The 21,799-nt window shown below is 35.2% G+C and overlaps 5 protein-coding genes across 15 annotated transcripts in view; 2 read left to right on the forward strand and 3 right to left on the reverse strand.

Annotated features, from left to right (window-relative positions):
- LOC122395415 (protein C10) overlaps window positions 1–3,589 on the forward strand; it is a 32,276-nt gene extending 28,687 nt beyond the window's left edge. The window contains exons 3-5 of the mRNA XM_043392963.1: window positions 2,894–3,085; window positions 3,171–3,347; window positions 3,434–3,589. Of these exons, the coding sequence (XP_043248898.1) occupies window positions 3,046–3,085; window positions 3,171–3,347; window positions 3,434–3,567 (351 nt within the window). The 5' untranslated portion in view covers window positions 2,894–3,045 and the 3' untranslated portion in view covers window positions 3,568–3,589. The remainder of the gene's footprint in view (window positions 1–2,893; window positions 3,086–3,170; window positions 3,348–3,433) is intronic.
- On the reverse strand, window positions 1,187–2,410 carry LOC122395413 (nudC domain-containing protein 3). The gene is made up of 4 exons (XM_043392958.1): window positions 2,291–2,410; window positions 1,634–2,189; window positions 1,366–1,554; window positions 1,187–1,288 (listed from the first exon to the last, which is right to left on the reverse strand). The coding sequence occupies exons 1-4, from the start codon at window positions 2,386–2,388 to the stop codon at window positions 1,196–1,198; spliced, it is 936 nt and encodes a 311-aa protein (XP_043248893.1). The 5' UTR covers window positions 2,389–2,410; the 3' UTR covers window positions 1,187–1,195.
- A 278-nt stretch (window positions 3,590–3,867) lies between the features above and the next one.
- LOC122395416 (epsin-2) lies at window positions 3,868–13,613 on the reverse strand. 10 transcript variants are annotated; one of them, XM_043392970.1, is made up of 15 exons: window positions 13,279–13,613; window positions 11,756–11,808; window positions 10,651–10,742; window positions 9,371–9,463; window positions 9,033–9,291; window positions 8,746–8,945; window positions 8,611–8,665; window positions 8,366–8,528; window positions 8,162–8,294; window positions 8,041–8,073; window positions 7,850–7,937; window positions 7,550–7,671; window positions 7,178–7,472; window positions 6,927–7,100; window positions 3,868–6,518 (listed from the first exon to the last, which is right to left on the reverse strand). In XM_043392970.1, the coding sequence occupies exons 3-15, from the start codon at window positions 10,672–10,674 to the stop codon at window positions 6,391–6,393; spliced, it is 1,767 nt and encodes a 588-aa protein (XP_043248905.1). In that variant the 5' UTR covers window positions 10,675–10,742; window positions 11,756–11,808; window positions 13,279–13,613; the 3' UTR covers window positions 3,868–6,390. The 10 variants fall into 10 exon arrangements, with proteins under 10 accessions (XP_043248905.1, XP_043248904.1, XP_043248899.1 ...); XM_043392969.1 differs by lacking the exon at window positions 8,041–8,073 and having other exon boundaries at window positions 8,366–8,525; XM_043392964.1 differs by lacking the exon at window positions 8,041–8,073.
- Window positions 13,614–14,030: 417 nt separating this feature from the next.
- Window positions 14,031–18,154, forward strand: LOC122394939 (uncharacterized protein DDB_G0292186-like). The gene is made up of 6 exons (XM_043392131.1): window positions 14,031–14,542; window positions 14,654–15,428; window positions 15,513–15,596; window positions 15,666–15,865; window positions 15,935–16,363; window positions 17,163–18,154. The coding sequence occupies exons 1-6, from the start codon at window positions 14,308–14,310 to the stop codon at window positions 17,357–17,359; spliced, it is 1,920 nt and encodes a 639-aa protein (XP_043248066.1). The 5' UTR covers window positions 14,031–14,307; the 3' UTR covers window positions 17,360–18,154.
- A 362-nt stretch (window positions 18,155–18,516) lies between these two features.
- LOC122394940 (SET and MYND domain-containing protein 4-like) lies at window positions 18,517–21,515 on the reverse strand. 2 transcript variants are annotated; one of them, XM_043392133.1, is made up of 6 exons: window positions 20,957–21,515; window positions 20,224–20,881; window positions 19,873–20,159; window positions 19,439–19,722; window positions 18,883–19,360; window positions 18,517–18,559 (listed from the first exon to the last, which is right to left on the reverse strand). In XM_043392133.1, the coding sequence occupies exons 1-6, from the start codon at window positions 21,147–21,149 to the stop codon at window positions 18,552–18,554; spliced, it is 1,908 nt and encodes a 635-aa protein (XP_043248068.1). In that variant the 5' UTR covers window positions 21,150–21,515; the 3' UTR covers window positions 18,517–18,551. The 2 variants fall into 2 exon arrangements, with proteins under 2 accessions (XP_043248068.1, XP_043248067.1); XM_043392132.1 differs by lacking the exon at window positions 18,517–18,559 and having other exon boundaries at window positions 18,780–19,360.
- Window positions 21,516–21,799: the final 284 nt, after the last annotated feature.

Genomic DNA, 21,799 nt, shown 5'->3' on the forward strand with positions numbered 1-21,799 from the left:
ATTTTTCCACAAACACCGCGTCTCGACCCCCCTTTTGCTCTCCTCGACCACGAAACGCGCCTCCTTTTCTCGGTTTCCACGGAGATTTCAACGCCCGTACAAGCGAGCTCGTGGGACACGATCACGTATTCCGGTGACGCGAAAACTACTTCGATATTCAACAATATTAAAAAACGGTTTACGATTAGCAACACTCGAGGCAGGAATATCCCAGTCGCGAACTCTTCAACCTTCTGCACACCTATGTCATTTTTTCAAGCCCAAACCAAGGAGATATCGTACACTTGAAAATTAAAAAATACAACAATAATCTAAATAAAACAGATATTCAATCGAATTTGTTTAAATTTGCCCTACTTTTTAGCTAACGTAAATTTCAAATATAATTCGGTGTGCAAAGGGTTAACAAAGGACATAGGTATTCTAGTAAATTTCGGAATCTGATATTGTTTACATCGTAACAGGTTGAAATTAATATACAATTGAACTTCTCGATAATAACGAACGCACGAGAGTGGATAGGTGGACGAGGGAATGAGAACAGTTTCGCCGTAACTGTCTACCTGCTTCCATAAAGCATTCCTTCCTTGTTCCTTTACCAAACAGTCCCACCACGGGTGAGATAGAGTCGATGCGAACGCCGGGGAAAAGCGAGGAATTCTTTGCATCTGATCGTTTCAGTACGCCCGGGCAACCTTGGTTAAACTTTTTACAGGATTTGATTAATTTTGATCCGTGTGTGATCCCCTTGGATACCTGTCGGTGATAGATCACCGGGTGAACGTGAGAAGCACCTGCGTACCTGCGGGCATGCAGGTACCGGGGAATTTTTGCGCGTATAATGGGATTTCAAGCTTAATTACTTGCCTCAACATTGAAGGTGTCGACAAGTAATTATTATGTTACACAACGTGCACAACTAGATGCAGAGTGTATCAGATATTCTTGAGGAATCTGCATATTAAAACAAATTAAAAATATCCATGAACACATGTCCTTGTGCTCCTTAATTTTCAAGTTAATTTACCTACACATTTTGTGGAAATTTTGGTGCATAGATTCTGCTCCTTTTGAAACACCCTCTATACTATAAAAATCGAATCTGAAATTTTTTTTTACATTTATATAGTTTCTTAGCTCTATGTACACTTTTATTAATTAATACATATCAATCGATAAATTAAAAGGCGTTATCTCAATTAAATTTCAATATCGAAGGATCGTACGGCGTACCCTCGAAAGGCGACCCTTTTGCATCCCACGCCTTCTTCAAGATCTTCTCCATTTTCTATAAGTAAAATTTTCACGTTTGAAGTGTCGTCATTCTCATAATTATATTACCAATTTTAATTATACATTGCTTACAATTTCCTCGGAAGTTGGCTTGCCAAGAAACTTCTGCTGTTGATTCCACATCAGCTCTTGAACTTTCATTTGCTCCTCCAAGCCCATCTCGTCCAAGTTTCTCGAACAGTCGATCTTATTCAATTCGATTTTAGGCTCGCCGATGATCAATGCTTCCCACCATCTCTCAGAAACTTTCTCGAAATGAATCTACAACAAAACAGGGGATATGCAATGTAGTATGTTCCAAAATACTTTGTCCACTGTTTCTTATCTTGTTTCAACGTACACTGATGTGTTTCCCAGGCACTATGCTCCATACAGACTCGTCTTTTCGAATTTTAAAGGAAAATTCGCCCACGAAAATCGTGGTCCATTCAGAATTGTGAGATTCCTCTGTCTCTTTCTTTCTCGTTCTTGCTTCTATTTTAATTTCTTTCGATTCTAGATCCACTCTTAGATCCTTTGCTGTTTTTATACAGCTGGGTAATTTAATCAGTACGTCCAAATCACTGATAGATTGCGACCATGTGTAGTTTTCTCTCACGGCTCCATTGTAACTTTCGGACGAACGATCCTTTTCAATTGATGGAACTGGTCCACTTGTGATCTCATTTTTCATATCTGTTTCAACCTCAACTTCTTGTACAGTTTGTAAATTGCTAGAATTTTCTTTTACTACCGTTAAGTTATGGTCTTTACCATAACTTTGTACATCAGCTGTTCCACTGGGAAATTTAGAAATATTTTTCCACTTTTGTAAACTGTTCAGAACCAATTTTTCTGGTATACCTGGTGCGAATCCTAATTTTTGGTCCGGAGCTGATTCGATGTAAAAATCTGTACTGCAATCGAATGATAAATTATTTATCAAAATAGCGTATATATTTTATACTATTTTAGTATGACAATAATCGCATATTCATTTTACAATGCGCAAACTTACCATCTGTATAAAAAACCAAAAAATGCTTCTAGGAAATTGGTGATATTCTTCTCTTCTCGTAAAATTTGTAAAAATGCCTGATCGTGATCAGAACTCATTATAAACCTCGTTTTAAATGTAATTATCAAATATTCGTTTTGTTTACTAATAATCTTTCTACTCGACGGTTGATTGGAACAACGTTGTCCCGCCACAATGTGTTTTCGTAGAAAGATTACGTAAAGATTAATCGATCGAGAAACACCGTTTAAAAGAAACAAATTGCTCAATGATCCTCTATCGAACAAACTTATTTGTTATTGTATGGGTTTAACAAACCGAAGGTTATGTTTTGATTTCGAAACAAATTTGTATTTCACAGACACGTTCGTTCTGCATTAAAATTACGCCATAGTTTTGTTTTTTTATGCAATCCTAGTGAGTCGTTTAATTTCTTCTTTAAATTTCATCGAACCGAAATTACAGACAACATTTTGTTTACATCGAACACCCTCGCAACGTATTATTTGTTTACATATTTAACGTCCTGGCGAGCCCGAGATTATTAACAGAAAAAAATTAACAAAACACGTATTCCAAGAATAAAAATGATCGCTGTTGCAGGGAAACTTCGTGCGTGTTCATGTATAAATAATGTAATGGTTCCAAGATTATAAAAGTTTGATACTTTTTTAACCTATAAGTTTGATTGAATTGTGTGTCGTCACACCGTAGACACTGCTTCGATTTAAATAACATATCAGTCTGCTCGTGCAATGACCACCATGCCTAATTTTACCCCGGAAATCGCAAAAGGTATTTAAAGTTTCTAACGAAGCATTTATAATTTAGGTGAATATTCGAGTATCACTAAAAAAGAATCGATCTAACATTTTTCTAGCCGTTTTAACCGATGTTCTGACAGCATTAAATACCCCGGAAAATGTTCAGAAACTCACTGAGGCAAAGGAAAATTCTGGGAACGAAATGCTCAAAATGATGCAGTTTGTCTTTCCAATTGTAGTACAGATTCAAATGGATGTTATAAAAAATTATGGATTTCCAGAGGGACGAGAAGGTTAAATGTTTTCATCTCTGCGATGGAATTTATGTAAATTAGAATTTCCTTTGTAGATAGTCTATCGTTCTTTCGTTTTATTACAGGTACAGTTCAATTTGCACAATTGCTCAGAGCTCTAGAAAGAGAGGACTCAGAAATAGCACAATTACATAGTCAAGTTCGCTCATATTTTCTTCCACCAGTTACTATAAGTTCTTCGACCGAGGCATCGCTTTAAAATAAAATGACTTAAATTGTAACAGCGATTTACTTTGTTCTTACCTTTCACCTTGTCTAACTACAGAAAAAAAACACCCATAAATAGTTGTTTTTGTACCTCGGAACTAATTTCCCTTACAAAAATTTAATCCACTACGGAGGAAAGATATACAAGGGAACTTCAAATTAAATATTTAATCAGAAAAATTAAAATTTTTTACATTTATTTGTATAATAATAATAATAATAATAATAATAATAATAATAATAATAATATAATAATCTACTAAAATATATAATATTCATTCATAATGTCCTTTGAATTTTTTCTGCACTTACACCAACTCTAAAAACTAAACTGTGTTCCATTGTTCGCGTAAAAATGAAGACTCGTGCATCACATGATATACATACAAAAGAGTGATAATTATTTTTTCGTTGTATAGAAAAATACGTTGTTGTAAGAAGAAATTATAAAAATATACTGAACATTTAGCAAATTAAAAGAAAATATTATAAACGTTAAATCGTACATTCAGCAAGCACGACATTAAATACGGTGTCTTTGTCTTCTCTATAAAAGCAGTGGATGCAGATTGTTAAATCAGTGTAATACAACTTTGAGTGTACCGAGTGACTCACACCCTTAATCGCTAACTTCATATTTTCGCGAACATTTGGATAAATATACATTAATAAACATACAATTTCAATCATATAAGCAAGTATGTTGAAAATGCATAAAGAAACAAATCATTAATTTAATGAAGAATAATACAATGGAATTATTCAAGCGATAGTTACTTATAACAGAATTGAAATCACGTACAACTCATGTATAATTCACTTAGGACAAGCAGGCAGATACTGTTCCCCTTTGCCAATCGCTGTGAACGCACAAAATCCGTTTTCTCGTATAAAAATTGTAAAATGCGTTAATAGTTTTAAAAACGAAATGCTGAGTTGGTATCGATACTACCCTGCAAAGTAGTTCCTTTAAAAACGTTACTAATAAATACATATTTTGATTATCGATTACCACCGTTAAGAAAGATGAACATCGTTTTGGTATTTCCATGGAGTCGTTACTAGATAGTCTCGCTTACTCGAGCGTGGAAACAATCGATGTAAAAATAACGAACTCAGCAATATTTCCCCCCCCCCAGTAAACGGGAAAACAACGCACAAAGATGTTAGAAAACACTTTCAGGCTTCGTTAGAATATCCTATTATACCGACTATAGATGGAAAAAAGTGACTTGACAATCGGGGAACGATATGCTGTAACATATTTACAATTTTTTTTTTTTTGTTTCTTTATATAAATCAAGGTACAATTGTAAATTGTTTCGTGTACAACGAAAGCTAATGCTCTTCGCATGATCCTCCTAAGATCATGTTGGTTCGTTAAATCCGACAGTCGGACGCCGTTTCGTCCGGAAATATTTGCACCGAAAATTCTTCGAATTCTCAATTTTTCCATGTAAACCAACATAATCTATTGCATCGATAACGAGCTTCTTGTAAAATTATAGAACGCTCGGATTTAAATAACAGCGACTTCTCACCGATAGGAAAATGCATATCAGCTACGCCTATGTTTGGTTCTCTGTAGTGCATGAAGCCTATGCGAGTAACATTGAACAGTCGCCCAAAAATCAAATGCGTAAAATTTCATAACTAAATTCAACTCGTACGTATCGCGTGTAGCTTTACGGCATTAAAAGATGACGACATTACTTTTGGCAGCCGCGAAAACTGCTACGAACTGTTCTCGTCCGCAAGTACTCGGAGGTGTTATCGAACGCAGTAAATTATTAACAAACGACACATCGCATTGACAACATCTTTTCGGCAAGATGAGTATTTAGTTACGTCGTTGCCGATCTTCTTTCCAATTAAAAGGCATGCAATGACACAAATATTTTTACGAACCGCGATCGATGCACGTCACATAAAACGTATAACTTAAACCGACGAACCCTGTTCGATATAATATACTTTTTGCGAATCACGATTACAGTCTCACGATCTCGTTAGCCGTAGAAAAACACGTATATAAATAGATGGACAAAGAAACTGATTCCGACGTCAACCGTTTTTACCTTCGCATCGCTTCGCTTTACTCCTCTATAGCCCACGGAAAATATCGTTCAATGATCTATCCCTATTACCAAATTGAGTCGCACTTAAAAAATATACTATATATGAAAAAGGTGCTTATAAAATCTAGTTATACCTTGGGGAGCGCGTAAGCGATTTACATAATTTTCTCTTTTCATTTTGCTTCTTCGTTTGTCACCTTTCTCGAGATAGTTCCCCATTCATGATCGTTACGCGATAAAAATACAAGCGATTCAATCATAGCGTACGCAAACATTTCCGGCGCAATAAGCAGCAATAGAAACGAATCTTTAGTGGATTTCTTTTAAAAAATTACTACATAGAAATAAATATCGATGTCAGCGGTATCCTTTGGAGACGTTAATTATCGATTCAAGTGAGTTGACTGTGAACCTATATTGGCGTATCACTTCCTTCGCGCTTCTGTTTTTCATTGATCAAGACTAGAGAGATCGATTATCGCTCCAATCGAATGTAAAAGAGGACGATTGTTATTTTTAAATATTAAAACGAGTATCTTCCGAATACTTTATTTTTATAGGACGTTCTTTTTTTTTCTGTCTTTTGTATGTGTGTCATCTATACCTTGAAATGAAGGTAGTTAATAGCGAGCAAGAAACTTATACCGTACAGGGTTACCGCTAAAAACCTCGAATACTTTTTAGACCACAGTGCTCTTGATTTTACGACCGACATCTTCGATAATTGTATCGTCAAGCTACGAGAGGAACGGATTCGCTGTAGTAGTTGTATTCGCTGCCCAAGGATCCTGTCGAATCTGATTAATCGTAGGACGGGGTGGTGGTGTTGCCGTCGCAAATGGATTTGCTGAGTATGACACGGTTGCTGTAAATTTTCAGTCTTAGTTTTAAAAACTTCAATGTTAAAAAATAAGGATCCCCCTAATGGATGATAACGTATACTATTGACATAAATTTCGTGGCTGTAAAAGATTTACAAAAAACAATGCAACTTCAATACTTTTATCAAACATTACAGTCGAACCATGCATCCATGCAGTTATATGGTTGTAATCAATTTGTGGATACTCACGAATTTATTTCCAATGAAATGCTATCTTACAGACAGAATACGTTAAAAAAAAAAAAAAAAACACACATCGGATTTCAAGTCATTCAGATTAAAGCGTTTTTGGTGATATTAATTTTGTACTTTTGGGGTTTTTTTAAACGTGTACGCTTTGAAATCAGATTTTAAGGTTTATTTAAAATTCAGGTTTGAATAGAACGTTACCTGCAGGTGTGGGCGATGCGGGCTTGATTGTAGAAGTACTGACAAGATTATCAAGATTAACGAGGGCAGAATTCTCGCCAAGGAACGACTGCGGCGTTTTTTTAATTGCCCCTGTACTCGGTAGATTTTCGGCCATACCTCCCAAATCGAATGGATCCGGCGACAGTGTACCTCCTACAACCCCGCAAAAATAACGATATAATTAATACATCATTAAAGTTGCAACATACAGCAAAGTAGCCGGTACATACCGTTATTTGTTGGTTGTGGACTAGATCCATGCTTATTTCTGTTAGTAATCACGTCAAAGTCATCCAGATCGCTCAGCGGACTGGTCGCGGAACTGTTCTGATTCGCCGTGGAGAAATTGTTAAAACTAGGCCCGGTACCGTTGAAACCATTGCTAGTAGCGTTAAAAGTAGCACTCGCGGTTGTAGGCAAATTGAAGCCTATGTTTTGCGGGGACTGCGCCGCAAAACCGATATTTTGCGTTAAGGTAGGATTGTTAAAAGACGGAGATGTAGATGTTAAACCTTCTCTGCCAATCTGGACAATGTCGGAACGATCAAATTAATTTAATAAAAATGTATAAATGTTTTTCGAAGTTAACGAGTATATTTTACCGGTTTTTTAGGTGCATCGGCTTCAGCAATTGGTGGTACCAATGACCAAGGATCCGCCGTAGGTGGAGACGTAACTGGTACAGGCGATGGTGCGGGTGCTCGCCATGGATCGATCGTAGCAGCTGAGATCAAATCGTAAGATAAATCAAAATTATACCAAAGACAGATCGAGGTACTTAAGACAGACCGTCTGAATAATTCGTTCACTTTTAGCAATTGCTATTTGAAAATAATTACCAAAAGTCAATGAGCTATTTAGACGAATCTGTCTCTAACCTCGTACAATTTAACAAGATTTACTTGGTCTTTGCGGCGGAACAGGAGCCCATGGATCTATTACGGGTGACGTGCTACTGGTTGTGGGAACGCTCCATGGATCACTTTGTTGCTGTAAAACAAGAGCCGGTATGTAAATTTCGACGATGATTTTTAAAACGTTTTACGATCACGCAACGACTTTATGACTTTTTTCTTGTATTGATCAAACATACCTTATACATACAAAACTGAGATAAATCCAAAGACTGTTGTGCAACATGCAAAGATTATGCAATATCGTATTACCATGCAATTAAGAAATGTGCATATCTCGTTTGATTTATAATCGCGTACCTGTGGTCTGGGCGAAGGTACCGTGATCGGTACACCCCAAGGATCAGTTTGTACACTGGATCCGCTTGCTTCGCCGCCCAAGTTCACGTCCAACAAATCGAGCACGTGACTTTGTTTCTCAGATTGCGGTTGTCTGAAATTCATGTTCGTTTAGACACGAATCGAAGCAGCAAATATTACGGTTACTAACAGCTGGCTACTAACTTAAAATCCTGCTGACTTTGACTGAGGGCCAATTGTAATCGGACGTCATCGCTACGTCTTCTTTGTTCTTCTTGCTCCGCCTCCTCCCTAGACATTGCAAGAGCTAATTGGAGCTGCAATTCCTCTTCTCCCACTGTTTGTGGCCTTGCAGCTTCCAATTCAGCTAATCGAATCGAACAAATCGTAATTAATCTATAAATATAATGTATGTAATTGTGATATATAAACATTTAATGAGCGTTTACTTGCACGCCTAGCTGTAGATTCAGATCCCAAACGGCATGGTTCCCAATCTTGGAACTATACAAAAAAAAAAAAGAAGCGTTTGTTTAAGAACAGAATCGCGGATTATTTTTATTAGCAATTCCAACAGCACTTACATCATTGCTTACAGGTGACATAGTATCTAATCCGTCGCTCCCAAATCCGCTAACCGATTGCGCGAATCTTTCTTTTGCTTTCAGTGCTCTAGCTCTTTCGTTCCTTAATCTGTCATCGTCTTTTAAGAAGGCCACTAGTTGCTGTGCTTTCTCTCGTACTATCACCCCCTGATCCTTAGATCCCTCCATATATTGGAAATCTAATAGAAACAACGACAAAGGCTTCTTACAAACTGCAACAGTCCTGTATAACATTCTTTTATTACAACAACGCAAAAGGTGTCTACCTTTCAGAGTTTGGATGGCAAAAATATTTTCTTTACATTGCTGTGCAACTTTTTCCGATCCAGTTTTAATGAGGTATTCTAAGAGAAGTAAAGCTTTCCACACGTGCCGCCAATTTTTACCGTGATCGTTCAATCTTTTCCACAACATTTGCATAATCTCGGTAAAAGCCACAACATTGTACGTTAAATCAGCAATTTCTGCCATGAGCGTACCGCTTGGGCCCCAAGGATCATTGCTGGTGGCTTTCCGTACAGCTTTCTGTTTATGTAACAAGATTTTATTTTAAGTCTAGGAGAACTTGAGCATTAAATAACAAAATCGATAACTATTTAATTACCTGCGCGTTGCTGTAGTTGTGGGCAAGATTAACAATATCTCGCCTAATACCTGCCAAATTCACTTGCATCACGTCTTGACCTTGTCGCCTCATCTAAAAGATTACCACTATATATTACAAGCAGGTAGTAACATTCGTACTTCTTCTAGCAGCCCATACTTATCAACATACGCATTCAAGTTTGTAGTTTGTACAATTTTTAACGCAATCAAAATACAAATTCCGTTACATTTACTCCGGGGAAAAGTATCGATCAGAGAGTGGTAATAAATATGGGCAATCGTTTTATACCAAAGCCATGCAACTAAGTATGCATTAGTAAAAAAGCAGGAAACTCATTATAAACATTTTATACTAGTTTATTTTTTACCAAATCAATGCATCGCTACTATTTTTCCATTTGGTTAGTGTAAGAAGTAAGATGAATGAAAGTAGCTAAAGTAAAAGTGCAATTGATACAAAATTAAAGGAATCCCACTTGTAATAATAATCTTTTATCCTACACGTGGTATTACCGCATTATTTGTAAATCAAAATTGTTGTACAACGAACAAAATGCAGCAAGATAATGTGATAGGATTTAATTACTTCACACGTGTGATACATAAAGCTTTAAAGTGGGATAGTTTCTTTTGAGATGTGCCTATATACTATACTCCGGATAAAAAGTTTCAATCAAACCAGTGCATTTAACATCATATAGAATTCAAATTCATATACATGAAATTGTAAATTATATTATGACAATATATTTTTTTTTTTTCATATCCTGCCAACATTCTTAATGATAAATATTTTTAACATTTCTAAAAAAACTCAGCGTTAAAAATTTCTTCAAATCAATGTTACGGATTTAAAAATAACATTTGTTGCAATACTGACTTGCATAATGTGCACAACTTATTGTTATTTTATAATTTAGCAGAAATAAAATACGAACGAATTTAAGTATGTGCAAAAAATTTTATTACTAAAAACTATAATTCATGTATCTTTTTATGCATACAGGATGTTATAAATTATAAAAATATATTCAATGGTTCTACGAATTTTACAAAATTACATGGTTTAGAATCATTACTATCTGTATGCTAATTTTTCATGATTTCTCTATTGTAATAATATACATAACTTCTAACACCCTGTATACCATGTAATGAAGTGTTTTGCAAAACAGTTATCTACATCATTTGTCTTTCAAACATTTTCTAACAATATCAATGATTAGTAAGGTAATAACACTTGTTATTTTGTTGACCATGGCCAGTAATAAAATTTACCTTCTGCATCGCCATTGTTGGCATACGAAATACCGCTGGTGTCGTCGATGAAGCTACTTCTTGTCCACAAATATAGAAAACTCCCGAACACTCTTCGAATCAGAATAAAATCCTAAACTATTAGATGGTTCAGTAAATAAGCAAGAAACATTTGTTACATTTACCTGTTAATGATGAATGAATTTCTTTTTTTAATGTATAAATGATGACAGAGTAACCAAGAGCACTTTGCAAGTAACTTTGATAATCCTGCTAATTATTATCCAAATAAATATTGCACAGAATACTGCATAATTGTATTTCATTCCCTCATTGTAGTAAAATGTAGTGATTTTAAACGTACAAATTTATATCATATGGCGCATACATATGCACGTAGAAGACAGATATATAATATCATTAAGTTATATTACAAATTGTACGATATATCAAAGATATTGCATGTAAAATATACTTAAAAAATAAATAGGCACAACTCATGTTTTATCAATACATAAAGTACACTATTAGTTTAGCTGTGAATACCTGTTTTAAAGTACTATGTACAGGGCATACAGCTGACATATTATATGAAATTATTGGCTTAAAAATAATAATAACATTTTGCTCTGTAAGTTAGTAAAAATACAATTATTTATGGCCAGCAATAATATGAAAAATAGAGGAAAATGTTATCATCCATAAAGAACTATACTGTGTAGTTATAAATTTTATTTTATGTAAAGCACATTTCTAAGACAAGATTAAGATGCTACAAACTTACTCGATTCCTTTACGGAACGAAGGAGTTAAGACTTAAAGTTAATCGAGAAATCAAAGTTGCAGTTTTTGTGCAATATTATGCTCGAGTCCACTAGTATCGTAATTGTAAAAATTATTTAAATTTGAATTACTTTAAAGATGTAAAATACTGGATCAATCGTCGAAACTACTTTTATTCATGATAGAACATGTTACAAGCATTTTAATAAAAGAAATTTAAAATATAAATCATACAAGAAGACAAACTTTTATTATGAAAAAGAAAAGGAATCTGAATTAAACTACTGTTTCAAAAATCAATAGGCAGCATGCAACAATAAAGGCAATCGCATTAAATACTTACATTGATAAAACGGGGGGAGTCAAATTTTACTTCAAGAAAGCCTTGTTATTAAACTGAAAAATAAGAAGATCTTTGTTACTACTTAGCTAATGTCGTTATGTTTCTATCTTATCTTATCACGATACACATACAATGTAAATTTTTATAAAGAAAATATGAACATATACGTGTTACAAAAACTTTTTCAATATAACTTTCTCGTGTAACAAAATTATTTAACAATAAGAAAAATTGTTATTGCTATCATAGAAATATTTTATATCGGTATATTGCAATTACTAGTTCAATTATGAAAAAAGGGTGCATAAAAGGGTCATGAAAATTTTGAAATTGATTTTCTTGAAATAATATTTTTAGATATATCCTCTTTTCCCATCTAATGACTGAATCGTATATTAAAATAATTAGGGTTATTTATTCTTTAATGAAACAGGTTCGGTATATTTAATAGTTTTGTCCTTGACATTACCAAACACTTGCAAAAGATAATTTATGAATACATACTCATGATATGTACACATACCATGGATTCTCATTCTGTTATATCATTGAGAGTAAATATAAATTAAGAATACTTTATTACTATGAAAAACAATATACTGTAGTAGTTATTAATGCGTTAAATCTGCTTGGGATTTTCATTGTATGGTTTCTTTGAGGTGCTTTAAAGGTATTATACCTGTAAACGACCGTGAATCTATCGACCGTGAAACACCGTTTTTTATATCCATTAATTTTTATTCAAGACATTTAAAACGGCACTCGAAAACCAAAATTCCATGGATAAAATCATTGAAACAATCACAATTAATCGAAGTGAAATAATATAAAATCGTGTTCTCGTATCTAAAAAAAATTCTAAACACTCCATTTGTATTATTTTTTTTTTTTCGATTTCATTATTAACCTTAAACGTTCGGCATGACAGCTCAGCACATTTTTTCTCAAAATCACGCGCATTGTTTCCTCGTCACAGGTGAAACAACTTTTCACAATATACTTCCTGGTATCGTTTGAAAGTTTAGATCGAGGAGAGCATCCACATACTTATATCCGTTAATGACAATCGTATGCCATAGAAATATGAAAGGACTATTTATTTTAAAGGAAAAACGCCATCGGATATGCACACGCTCTATACATTACCTTTTAGGTATAACCAACACAATGGGTGTGCACCACACTGTCTAGCTGCAAGCCTAAGTCCATGAAAATACGTGATATGTCAATTTCGAAACTCTCTACCTATGCTTTCTCATGCTCGGGCGTGACTTCCGTAATCTTGTATCTTTTCGATCCGTTTTAAACAGTGTTCGAAGCAAAGGGAAATGATAGAGACTAAGCTAATGGTGAGAAAACGTGTCACGATCGGGATATCGGAGGTATATTATTCTATCGTCAAAACGGAATCGAACTAACACTTTTATCCTACGTACTATACAACTCATAGTTTGCGTGCTAACTGGACAATCAGTTCCCCGTTAATTTATAACGTCCGATCCAATGTGGAACTTTCTACTCACCGTGGCGTGTACTCGAAAATTTAATACACTAATTTTTCAACCGAAACAAGGAACAAAATAACATAAAACACCTATGACAAGTCCATTCACAGGCACTGACGAATTAGGAGCTACGAGGCAAGATGGCGCTGGAAAATATTTCCTTTTCCTCCACTTTGCCGTCCGCGGTATAAACGAGAAAGATTTAACATTCGGTCTGTTTCGTGGGTTCGGAGATAAATTCGAGGCCGTTTGTTGACCAGCGTATGTTCCGCTATTACACGCACACTTTAAACTACTAACGTACTACGTGACTTTTTTTCTATTGAAACAAGGAATTTGTCAATGAAGGGTTGTCTCCCTTTATGTAATCTTTAGGCGCGTTCACAAGCGTACGAGAATTCTGCTCAATTCCTGAAAGTTCAAGGCTGTTCTAAAAGTTGTCGTACGATTCAATCGTCGAAGGATAATTATAATTTTAAGGCTATTTAAAAATATTAAAAAGCATTTCTTTGATGCATCGATCGCCAGACTATTTGATCACGAATTGGCGCGAAATTTTTGTTAGAACGGTTATATCGAATGTGATGTTTGAAACTTAATCTTTCTCATAAAAGTAAGCAGGAATCGTGGAACATCGGACAGAATATAAACTTTTATTGAAAATGCAAAATGCATTTGATGTATTTTGACGAGTATAAAAACGGAACGCACTTGTTTGAAATTTCATGCGTGTACGCCATTATAAAGAGATTCACTTCAGCCTTCAATTGTTGACTGACGATTTCTGTTTTCAAGCTAAAATTGTTTCATCAATATTATTGTCTCGTAACAAATGGAGCCAAACTAGACAAAATTTGAAAAGATTTCATCACCGTACACGATATTTGCCTTTGTGTTTAGTGAAATATATGTAAAAGTGGAGTAGATTAAGGGAGGTAAACGTCAGCATTGTAGTATAACCTCTATTGTTTTTATTATTCGAATGAGAATCAGCATTGCTGCTTCATAAATATTTGCTTAGAAAAAGCATCGTTTTTTAAAGACAAAATGAGTGTAAGACTTTTGAAAGATCCAGCCACTGTAAGTAGCCGTATATTTGTGGGTCATTTACAAACTGATGATATGACCAAACACGAACTGGAGGAACACTTTTCAAAATACGGAACTGTTGTTGGTTCCGCGATAAACCGAGGTTTCGGTTTCGTTCAGTTCGAAGAAGAACAGTCCGCGCAAAAAGCTATTCAAAACGAAAATGGTGCAATGTTCAAAGGCAGAAGAATAGGTATTTTTGTTCATGAAATTCCTGTCAATTATTTTTCAATAATTTTGATTCAATTAATTAATAAACGTATTTGTGTGCATCCGTATCCCATGTTACTTATTTTTTAATCAGACGTTAGACCAGCAAAGAAAGATAATCAGTCTGGAGGTGGTGGAGGACCAGGGAAACAAGGAGGACCTAACAATCAATTCAATTCCAGTGCCAATCATTTCAATGCTGGAAATGATTCTTTTAACAGCGGGAATCAAAGCTATGGAGGAAATACGAATTTTACTCCGAATCAAAGTTTTGGTTCTGACTTACAATTAAACGACAATCAAAAAGTAAATAATATGCAGAATCGAGGTACTGGAAATGATCAGTTTGCAGATGGAAATCAGAATAGGGACAACGATCAATTTTCAAATCAAAATCGAAATAACGGAAATGACCAGTTTAATAACTTGATGCAGAATAAAGGAAATAATCAGTTCAGTCCAGGTAATCAGAATCGAAGCGGTAATCAATTTGGACCGGGTGGAAATCAAAGTAGACCTGGTGGGAATCAAAATCGCAATGCAAATAATCAGAATAATCACAATCAAAGTGGCACTGGAGGAGTGGGAGTGAACAATGCTGGTGGCGGCAGACCAAGAGGTATTAGGGGTGGAAAAAATCGCAATAAGAATAGAGATAGCTCAGGTGGGAACAACTTCAGAGATCGTAGTCCTATCAACAGAGGAGGACGTTTAGACGAAAAAGGTGGTCGCGATTGGGATCATAAACAAAGCGATAGAGTAAGAAACAATAACTTTGTTAGGGACTCGTTTAACGATAGTAACAACCGATTTGAAGATTTCAAGGCAACTGGTCCAAATGGTCCTAGAGACATGAACATGAGTTTTAAGTGAGTCGGAGTATTAATGTTTAAAAATTCCTACTTTAATACCGCCGATCACACATGCTAATTTGATCTTCTGTTGTATTCTAGTAACACAAGCACGTCCAGCGAGTACTCGAATGTAGCAACGGAAAAAAATGACTGTGAAATTATCGTTGTCAACAAAGCGTTAACGTATGTATGAGAATAACGTATTCCTTCGACACTGTTGAAAGTTTTTATAACTTCTCTGTATCAAATTAGGGAGTATGCCGAAAGTATCGAGGCGCGGTTGAAAAAGATTGGATTAACGGTAGATTTACTATTCCCAAACGAAGATGTACTTTTGAGCAGAGTTTTAGGAAATATAGCGAGCCGTGGATGCTTGTACGCCGTTGTAGTTACACCTATCAATCAAGAACATCATTCCCTGACGCTAAATATTCTTCACGGTTTGCCACAAGGTACTTGACCGAACAATGTCGCAAAGGTCTGTTAATGTTGACGTTGATCTAATTTATCTTTTTACGCAGAACACAGAAATATGCTCGTCGACGATGCCATTAATTTAATATCACGAGACTTTTCCAATTACAAAGCTGGTGGACGGTCGGTCCCGTTAAACACACCGTTTGCGAACGAACGACATCCCGATGCCATTCAAGTTCTTTTAAATATGTTGGCCGATAATCACCAGTTAACGGTACTACAGTACGACCGTGTTATAAAATATCTCGAAATGAAGCGCGAAGAACAAGTGCAGGTAGAATTGGGAGATGCGAAAGATTTACCGACGACAACCACGACGATAGCAGTCAGCGACCCGAAACAGGCTGAATTACAGTCGAGGATACTTAATATCCTAAACAGTAATAAACCAAGTTCGTCCGCGCCAGCGCCCAGTCCGGTGCCAGCTCCGGCTTCAGCGCCAGTTCCGGTCCCGCCAGCCACTTGGGGATCAGGTAAAAGTTATACATTTTCACTATTCACGTTTGAACTACATGCATACGACATTCAATATACAAAGATTTTGAATAAAATTTCTATTATTGTAAAATGGCCAAATAAATCTGAACAGCATAAGTATCGTAGAGATATGTCTACAGTGGATTTTTGTTTTACAAAAGTTAAGATCGTAAAAAACTTCCATTGACAAGGAACTGAAACGATATGCGCACTGTACGTGTAGCATTTTCATTTTCTTTCGCGTTGCCCCGGTATAACAGTTATGTTTTATAACTGTGACGTTTGATCCGTCCATTGTAAGAATGGGACAGTATTCGAAATGTTAAATTTCTCTACCGCAATTCGACACCGGTTGCACCGTTTTGCATTTTTAAAAAGATCGTTACCGGTGCATCTTACGGATTTTGGATCACCAATTTGTAACGTTTTATTCCGGATTTGTTTGTGGCGCAGACGAAACTTCTTTTGAATCGCGTATAGAAATTTCCAACGAAGTTTCGAAGTAATTTAATGTTTTACAAAAGAAATGAAAAAAAAAAAAAATGACTTCGTCTAAGAGTTTTAGACAAATAGGTTCAGGTAAAATTTTAACGTAAATATCGATCACGAGTATTGATCATAAACGAACTTCGTACGCTTTGGATTTTTTTTTTTTTTTAATCAAGTTTTCCGTGCGTGTAGTGTTACTGTGCCTGTTTTCCACATGATGCAGTGATCAAAGCGAACGAACTTCGAATATATTTATTGCTGGTATTACAATCGCTAACTACATGAGACATCATGTTATGCCAGCAGCATCAACTGCCGCAACAGCATCCACAACTACTGCTACTACGGGAGTTTCACCGTCACCTCTACTAAACGATCCAACAGTTCAAAAGGCACTTGACAGTCTGTTGCAAGGCAATTTGCTCAAAAGCATCGGCGATCAGCAACCGGCTACAACCACAACACCTCTGTTTGCCGCTTTTTCAAATATCGGCCGATATTAATTCATTTCAATGTTTTCTCATGTTCGCTTCATCCAGCAAGAAATTGCATCTCATTTTATTTCATTCGATGAAGTGAAAAACTCTATGTCGATATTTAATAGGAAAACAGAACATTAGCAAAATCAAAATTAACAGCAAGTGATTTTGATATTTGTCTCCGGTAAAGTGTTAGGTATGCTTTTACTTGCATAAAGTAATACACTTTTTAACACACAGAATTTGATGATTTGTAAGATGTTCTATAGATATTATTTGTATAATTCACAATAATAGGTATACACTGATATTTATCTATACATTTGCTCGATCCTTTCATTCCTAGGACAGAAACATTTAGCATAGTACGTACGGTATAACGTAAACAAAGGAGAAGCAAAATATCGTTGGACGTAAATCCAATTGTTTTCGAGTGTGAGCTTTTATGCTTCTTTTATCCTCTTGCTACCTATTGCTACGAAGTTAATCAAGCTTTTGGATACACTTTGGATATTAAAAGCCAGGTTTAAAGTATAATTGTACACTGTACTTTATCAGAGCCTGAATAGTTTGTTGCGATGATAAGTATTTCGATACATAATATATTGACTTAGTAATCGACAATTTGATTAAATATTTCAATCATTTTCTGCAATTATACGTTATTCTTATATTAGCGAGGTAGAATTTATTATATTATCGTTCTGATGAATTGCAGCTGTTGCTTTGATCACTTTTATAGCCCTTATTAGTCTCATAAAATTATATCACTAATGGTTATAACGTCGTCACACATAATTCTGATTTCAACTGAGATTAGGGGGAAATTTTATGGCTAATTTATAAGCCTTGTAAACTTTGTCTGATGTAAAAATATTTTATATATATAATATTATATATAAAGCATTTCATGTTTGTAATAAATTATATAAGACATATAAAATGTTAAGTTTCCTTTTGCATTACTAAAGATGCACTTATGAGAGTGCAGGTTTTTCTTTCTTAAAGAAAAAGTAGATAGCGTAAAGGAATTTATTATATGTGTTACATATTTTTCAAATCTTGTATTACTACATGAATTTCAATCAGTTTCAATATCTATACGAATATATTACGTGCAAGAAAGATTTAGATGAATATCACGTGTAACTACAATAAAATGTTTTAGGAATACCTTATGTCTTTCATTCACCTTGTTGCAGTGTCGGTGCATCTCTCACGGATCTAGAAAAAAAAAAAGAATATACATTTATAAAATCAAACTTCTATCTTGTACACCTCTAATGCATACATTTTTTACGTACCTTTGCAGCGAAGTGATTAATAGTATGTTCATTTTTACGAAGCAATCTAAGCTATGGATTTTCGAAGCAGCTTTATTATGTTAATAAGCAACAAATAAATCGGTGCACAAAGTGAAGCGTTTAAACAAAAGTGTCTCGCAGTATGTAAGTGAGTATATCGGTTAAGTGGTGTTAATTAAGCAAAGCGATATAAGTGTAAATAAGCGTAAGTATCTACTAAGTTTCACATCGTATTGAATTTACCTAAATAATAACTCTTCAGGTATTGCTCCGCATGTACGATTTCTTCGCACGGCTGGGATACTTCTTTATACAGTATACCAAGAACAGATTTTACAGCGTCGATGTCGTACATGTTTTTTAGCAATCTTTGTTTATAAGGTTTCAATTTCTCTACAAGCCCCTTGTTCTTGCAAACAGAACCGACGTGATTACGAAGTATTTCGGTGTACATCGGCCAGTCGGACTCGCACGCGGGACAGTTGCACTCGAAGAAGTAGTCCTGCATTATTTTTTCTCTTCTTTCAGATCGTGGCATGTGTGCATACGCAGCTCCATAACCTGTGAATATCTGATCTCCGGGATATATTGGCTCTAATGCACGAGTGATCATCGTCAATCCTTCGAAGTGACGGAACGTATTCGGTGCACAAGAATGATTGTACAAGCTGTGCATCACGTACAGACCGGAGCCCGATTTTATTCCTGGTTCTTGTTGCACCTAGAAAATATCAATGTACATTGTATTTTGTGTTCTCATTGCTAATTTATATTTCATAGTATCTGATCGGCAAATTACCGTGAAACAATTAGAAGACATTATGACACAGGCGCGAAACATGAGGCTGCCGCAAAATTTCAATTCGGGGACATTGTTAATATCTTTTAATTGGTTCACTTCATATTTCTTGCAGAAGAAATTAGTCTGCGTGGCTAAAAGGATAGCTGCAAGAGCCGAGATGCATGCAAAGGCACTGAGTCCTATGAGCGGTCTTGTTGTCATATTGGTTGCAAGACTCAAAGCAGATCGTGCGCTCGTACTGTCCAGTATACCTTCGTCCGTAAATCCGGCAGTCCTGTTATCTGTGACAAAGAAATATTATATAATATCTATACACGCATGGTATGTTAAGTTCACTGTTACATTTCATCAGAATTTTCCATATCCTCTAAACATAAATTATGTTCTTGTATTTTTCATTCTAGTAATGTAATCTGAAAGCTATTATTTACCTGGATTAGACTCGGCCACTTTCATGTCTTCGCGCAGTTCTGCGAACTTCTTGCCTTTTGCTGTTACCGTGATCAAAAACCGAACAATTTTGGTAAGCATACGTACTTTATCTTTGTCGACGTTAAATAAATTTCCTAACACTGCCAAAATCGGGCACTCTATGTTGTGGGCCATTTCCCAAGCCAATGTTCTACACTTCTCTGAGCAATATTGAGCCATTGGACAATGCGGGCACGGAATTAAGTTATAACTTCTTGATAAACAATGATGACAATGCGTGTAATACCTGCAATTTACGAAATCGTTATTGCTATGTTCAGTACGTGTACCGATTTTGAAAAATTGCTTACTTTTGCGCGTAAATAATATAAGCGTACGGATTTTCGAAAGAAACTACATCCCCTGGCTTAAATTCTTTGGTGGCTATTAAATGACGTCCGTACTTTTCCGAGTAAGAAATACTGACGCCATCGCTAGCAGCGGGCACCTCTTTGCTAGGACCATAAGCTAACTTTAATGCACCTTCATCTGCTACGTATCTTGGTTCTTTTCCTTTATTATCTATAGATGGTTCATTGCAACCATTAACCGACTCATCCTTATTTCCGTTAACATTTACATTTTTATTCGTTTCTTTCTTATTTTCGGCACTTCCGTTTCGGTACCTTACAGTCACGGGTACATCGGTAATATTCTCTGGCAAACACATACTCATTAACTTCTGCGTGTCGATTGGATCATCCGCTTTAATCTTCAGTTTCTTTTTAATTTCTTCCACAGCTTTAGCACCTCGCTCTTTCAAGTTTTTCCTTTTCTCTTCCGGATATCCAAGATTTAAAGCAGCATCGATATCAATTAAACATGGTTTATACATTTGCTTCCTATATAAAGCCGCTGATCGATTAGCATGAGCATAGGCCATGAGTTCTTCGCTACTTGCATATGCTAAGCTCATCGTATAACATTTTATGGCTTCTGTATCATCACCCATTACAAAATGTTGATTTCCTACGGGTTTTTAAAAGCGTGACACTATAACAAAACGTACAGATTGAATTTTAATGCTTAAACAATTTTGATTACCTTCCTCCCGGAATCTGATAGAATCTTCTTCGTTCTTTGTTTCAGGAATTAAAGTCGGTAGAGGAGATTTTACCATATTTTGCAAAATGTGACCAACGAGTGCTTCAGATTCTTTTTGTAAACCATAACCCGCGTGTGACTCATTACCTTGTTTCAAAGTCAATACTAATTCCCTCGCAGTGTCCATATCCATGGTAGTTATTTTTTTTTTTTAAAAGATTTTCCACAAAACGATTTTTAAATAACGTATTTCATCGAAGACAATTAAATACGTATATAACAGGAAGTAAAGAAGTACCTTGTTCAATTAATTATACAAATTTTTGATATAGATATATCGAATGTTTTTACTGAATGAAAACGAACGATTTCACATACTTCTTGTACACTAGTTAAGAAGGTGTTGATTGGACTGTGGTGAACTATGTACTGGCAGAACCAAAACTGTGAGGTGAAACTAAAATTACCTCAAGCAAGATGATAGAGGGAAGTAGAAGCTGTATGTATGTCTAACCAAGCTTGAAACCATTCATTAAATTGTTAAAGTAGAACTTATATAACGGACAAAAAACATATCCTTTAATTTCATTACATATTTCATTATAAAAATGGTTTTTATAGTTTTTGAATTATTTAATGAATTAAAAAATTGCTGTCTTTTAAAGGGGAAATATGTTATAACAAATTTTTATGTTCAAATTTGTCATGGTATAAAGTCTTTATTAAATGTTTTATATAAACATTTGTATCCTTATCAAATACTTTTTGCAAAGGTAATTATGTGTCACACTCTAGTTACAAGATTATAAGGGAAGTATTCTAGCAGTTTCAAAACAAATTACA

This window comes from Colletes gigas, unplaced genomic scaffold, assembly GCF_013123115.1.
Source record: "Colletes gigas isolate AHSC1104 unplaced genomic scaffold, ASM1312311v1 Colletes_gigas_Sc00005, whole genome shotgun sequence".
Taxonomy (NCBI): Eukaryota; Metazoa; Arthropoda; class Insecta; order Hymenoptera; family Colletidae; genus Colletes; species Colletes gigas.

Excerpts from the sequence above, each read along its gene's own strand:
- LOC122395413 (XM_043392958.1), bottom strand. The coding sequence starts at position 2,388 with ATGAGTTCTGATCACGATCAGGCATTTTTACAAATTTTACGAGAAGAG. Across the intron at positions 2,190-2,290 it reads TTTGGTTTTTTATACAGATG|TACAGATTTTTACATCGAAT; the intron begins GTAAGTTTGCGC and ends ATTCGATTGCAG. Across the intron at positions 1,289-1,365 it reads AGCCAACTTCCGAGGAAATT|AAAATGGAGAAGATCTTGAA; the intron begins GTAAGCAATGTA and ends TTTTACTTATAG.
- LOC122395416 (XM_043392970.1), bottom strand. The coding sequence starts at position 10,674 with ATGCCAACAATGGCGATGCAGAAG. Across the intron at positions 9,464-10,650 it reads CAACAATGGCGATGCAGAAG|ATGAGGCGACAAGGTCAAGA; the intron begins GTAAATTTTATT and ends GTAATCTTTTAG. Across the intron at positions 7,672-7,849 it reads TGTTCCGCCGCAAAGACCAA|CTGCTACGATCGATCCATGG; the intron begins GTAAATCTTGTT and ends ATTTGATCTCAG.
- LOC122394939 (XM_043392131.1), top strand. The coding sequence starts at position 14,308 with ATGAGTGTAAGACTTTTGAAAGATCCAGCCACTGTAAGTAGCCGTATA. Across the intron at positions 15,866-15,934 it reads TCTTCACGGTTTGCCACAAG|AACACAGAAATATGCTCGTC; the intron begins GTACTTGACCGA and ends CTTTTTACGCAG. Across the intron at positions 16,364-17,162 it reads GCCAGCCACTTGGGGATCAG|CATCAACTGCCGCAACAGCA; the intron begins GTAAAAGTTATA and ends TTATGCCAGCAG.
- LOC122394940 (XM_043392132.1), bottom strand. The coding sequence starts at position 21,149 with ATGGATATGGACACTGCGAGGGAATTAGTATTGACTTTGAAACAAGGT. Across the intron at positions 20,882-20,956 it reads TATCAGATTCCGGGAGGAAG|GAAATCAACATTTTGTAATG; the intron begins GTAATCAAAATT and ends AAAAACCCGTAG. Across the intron at positions 19,361-19,438 it reads TGTCTTCTAATTGTTTCACG|GTGCAACAAGAACCAGGAAT; the intron begins GTAATTTGCCGA and ends GATATTTTCTAG.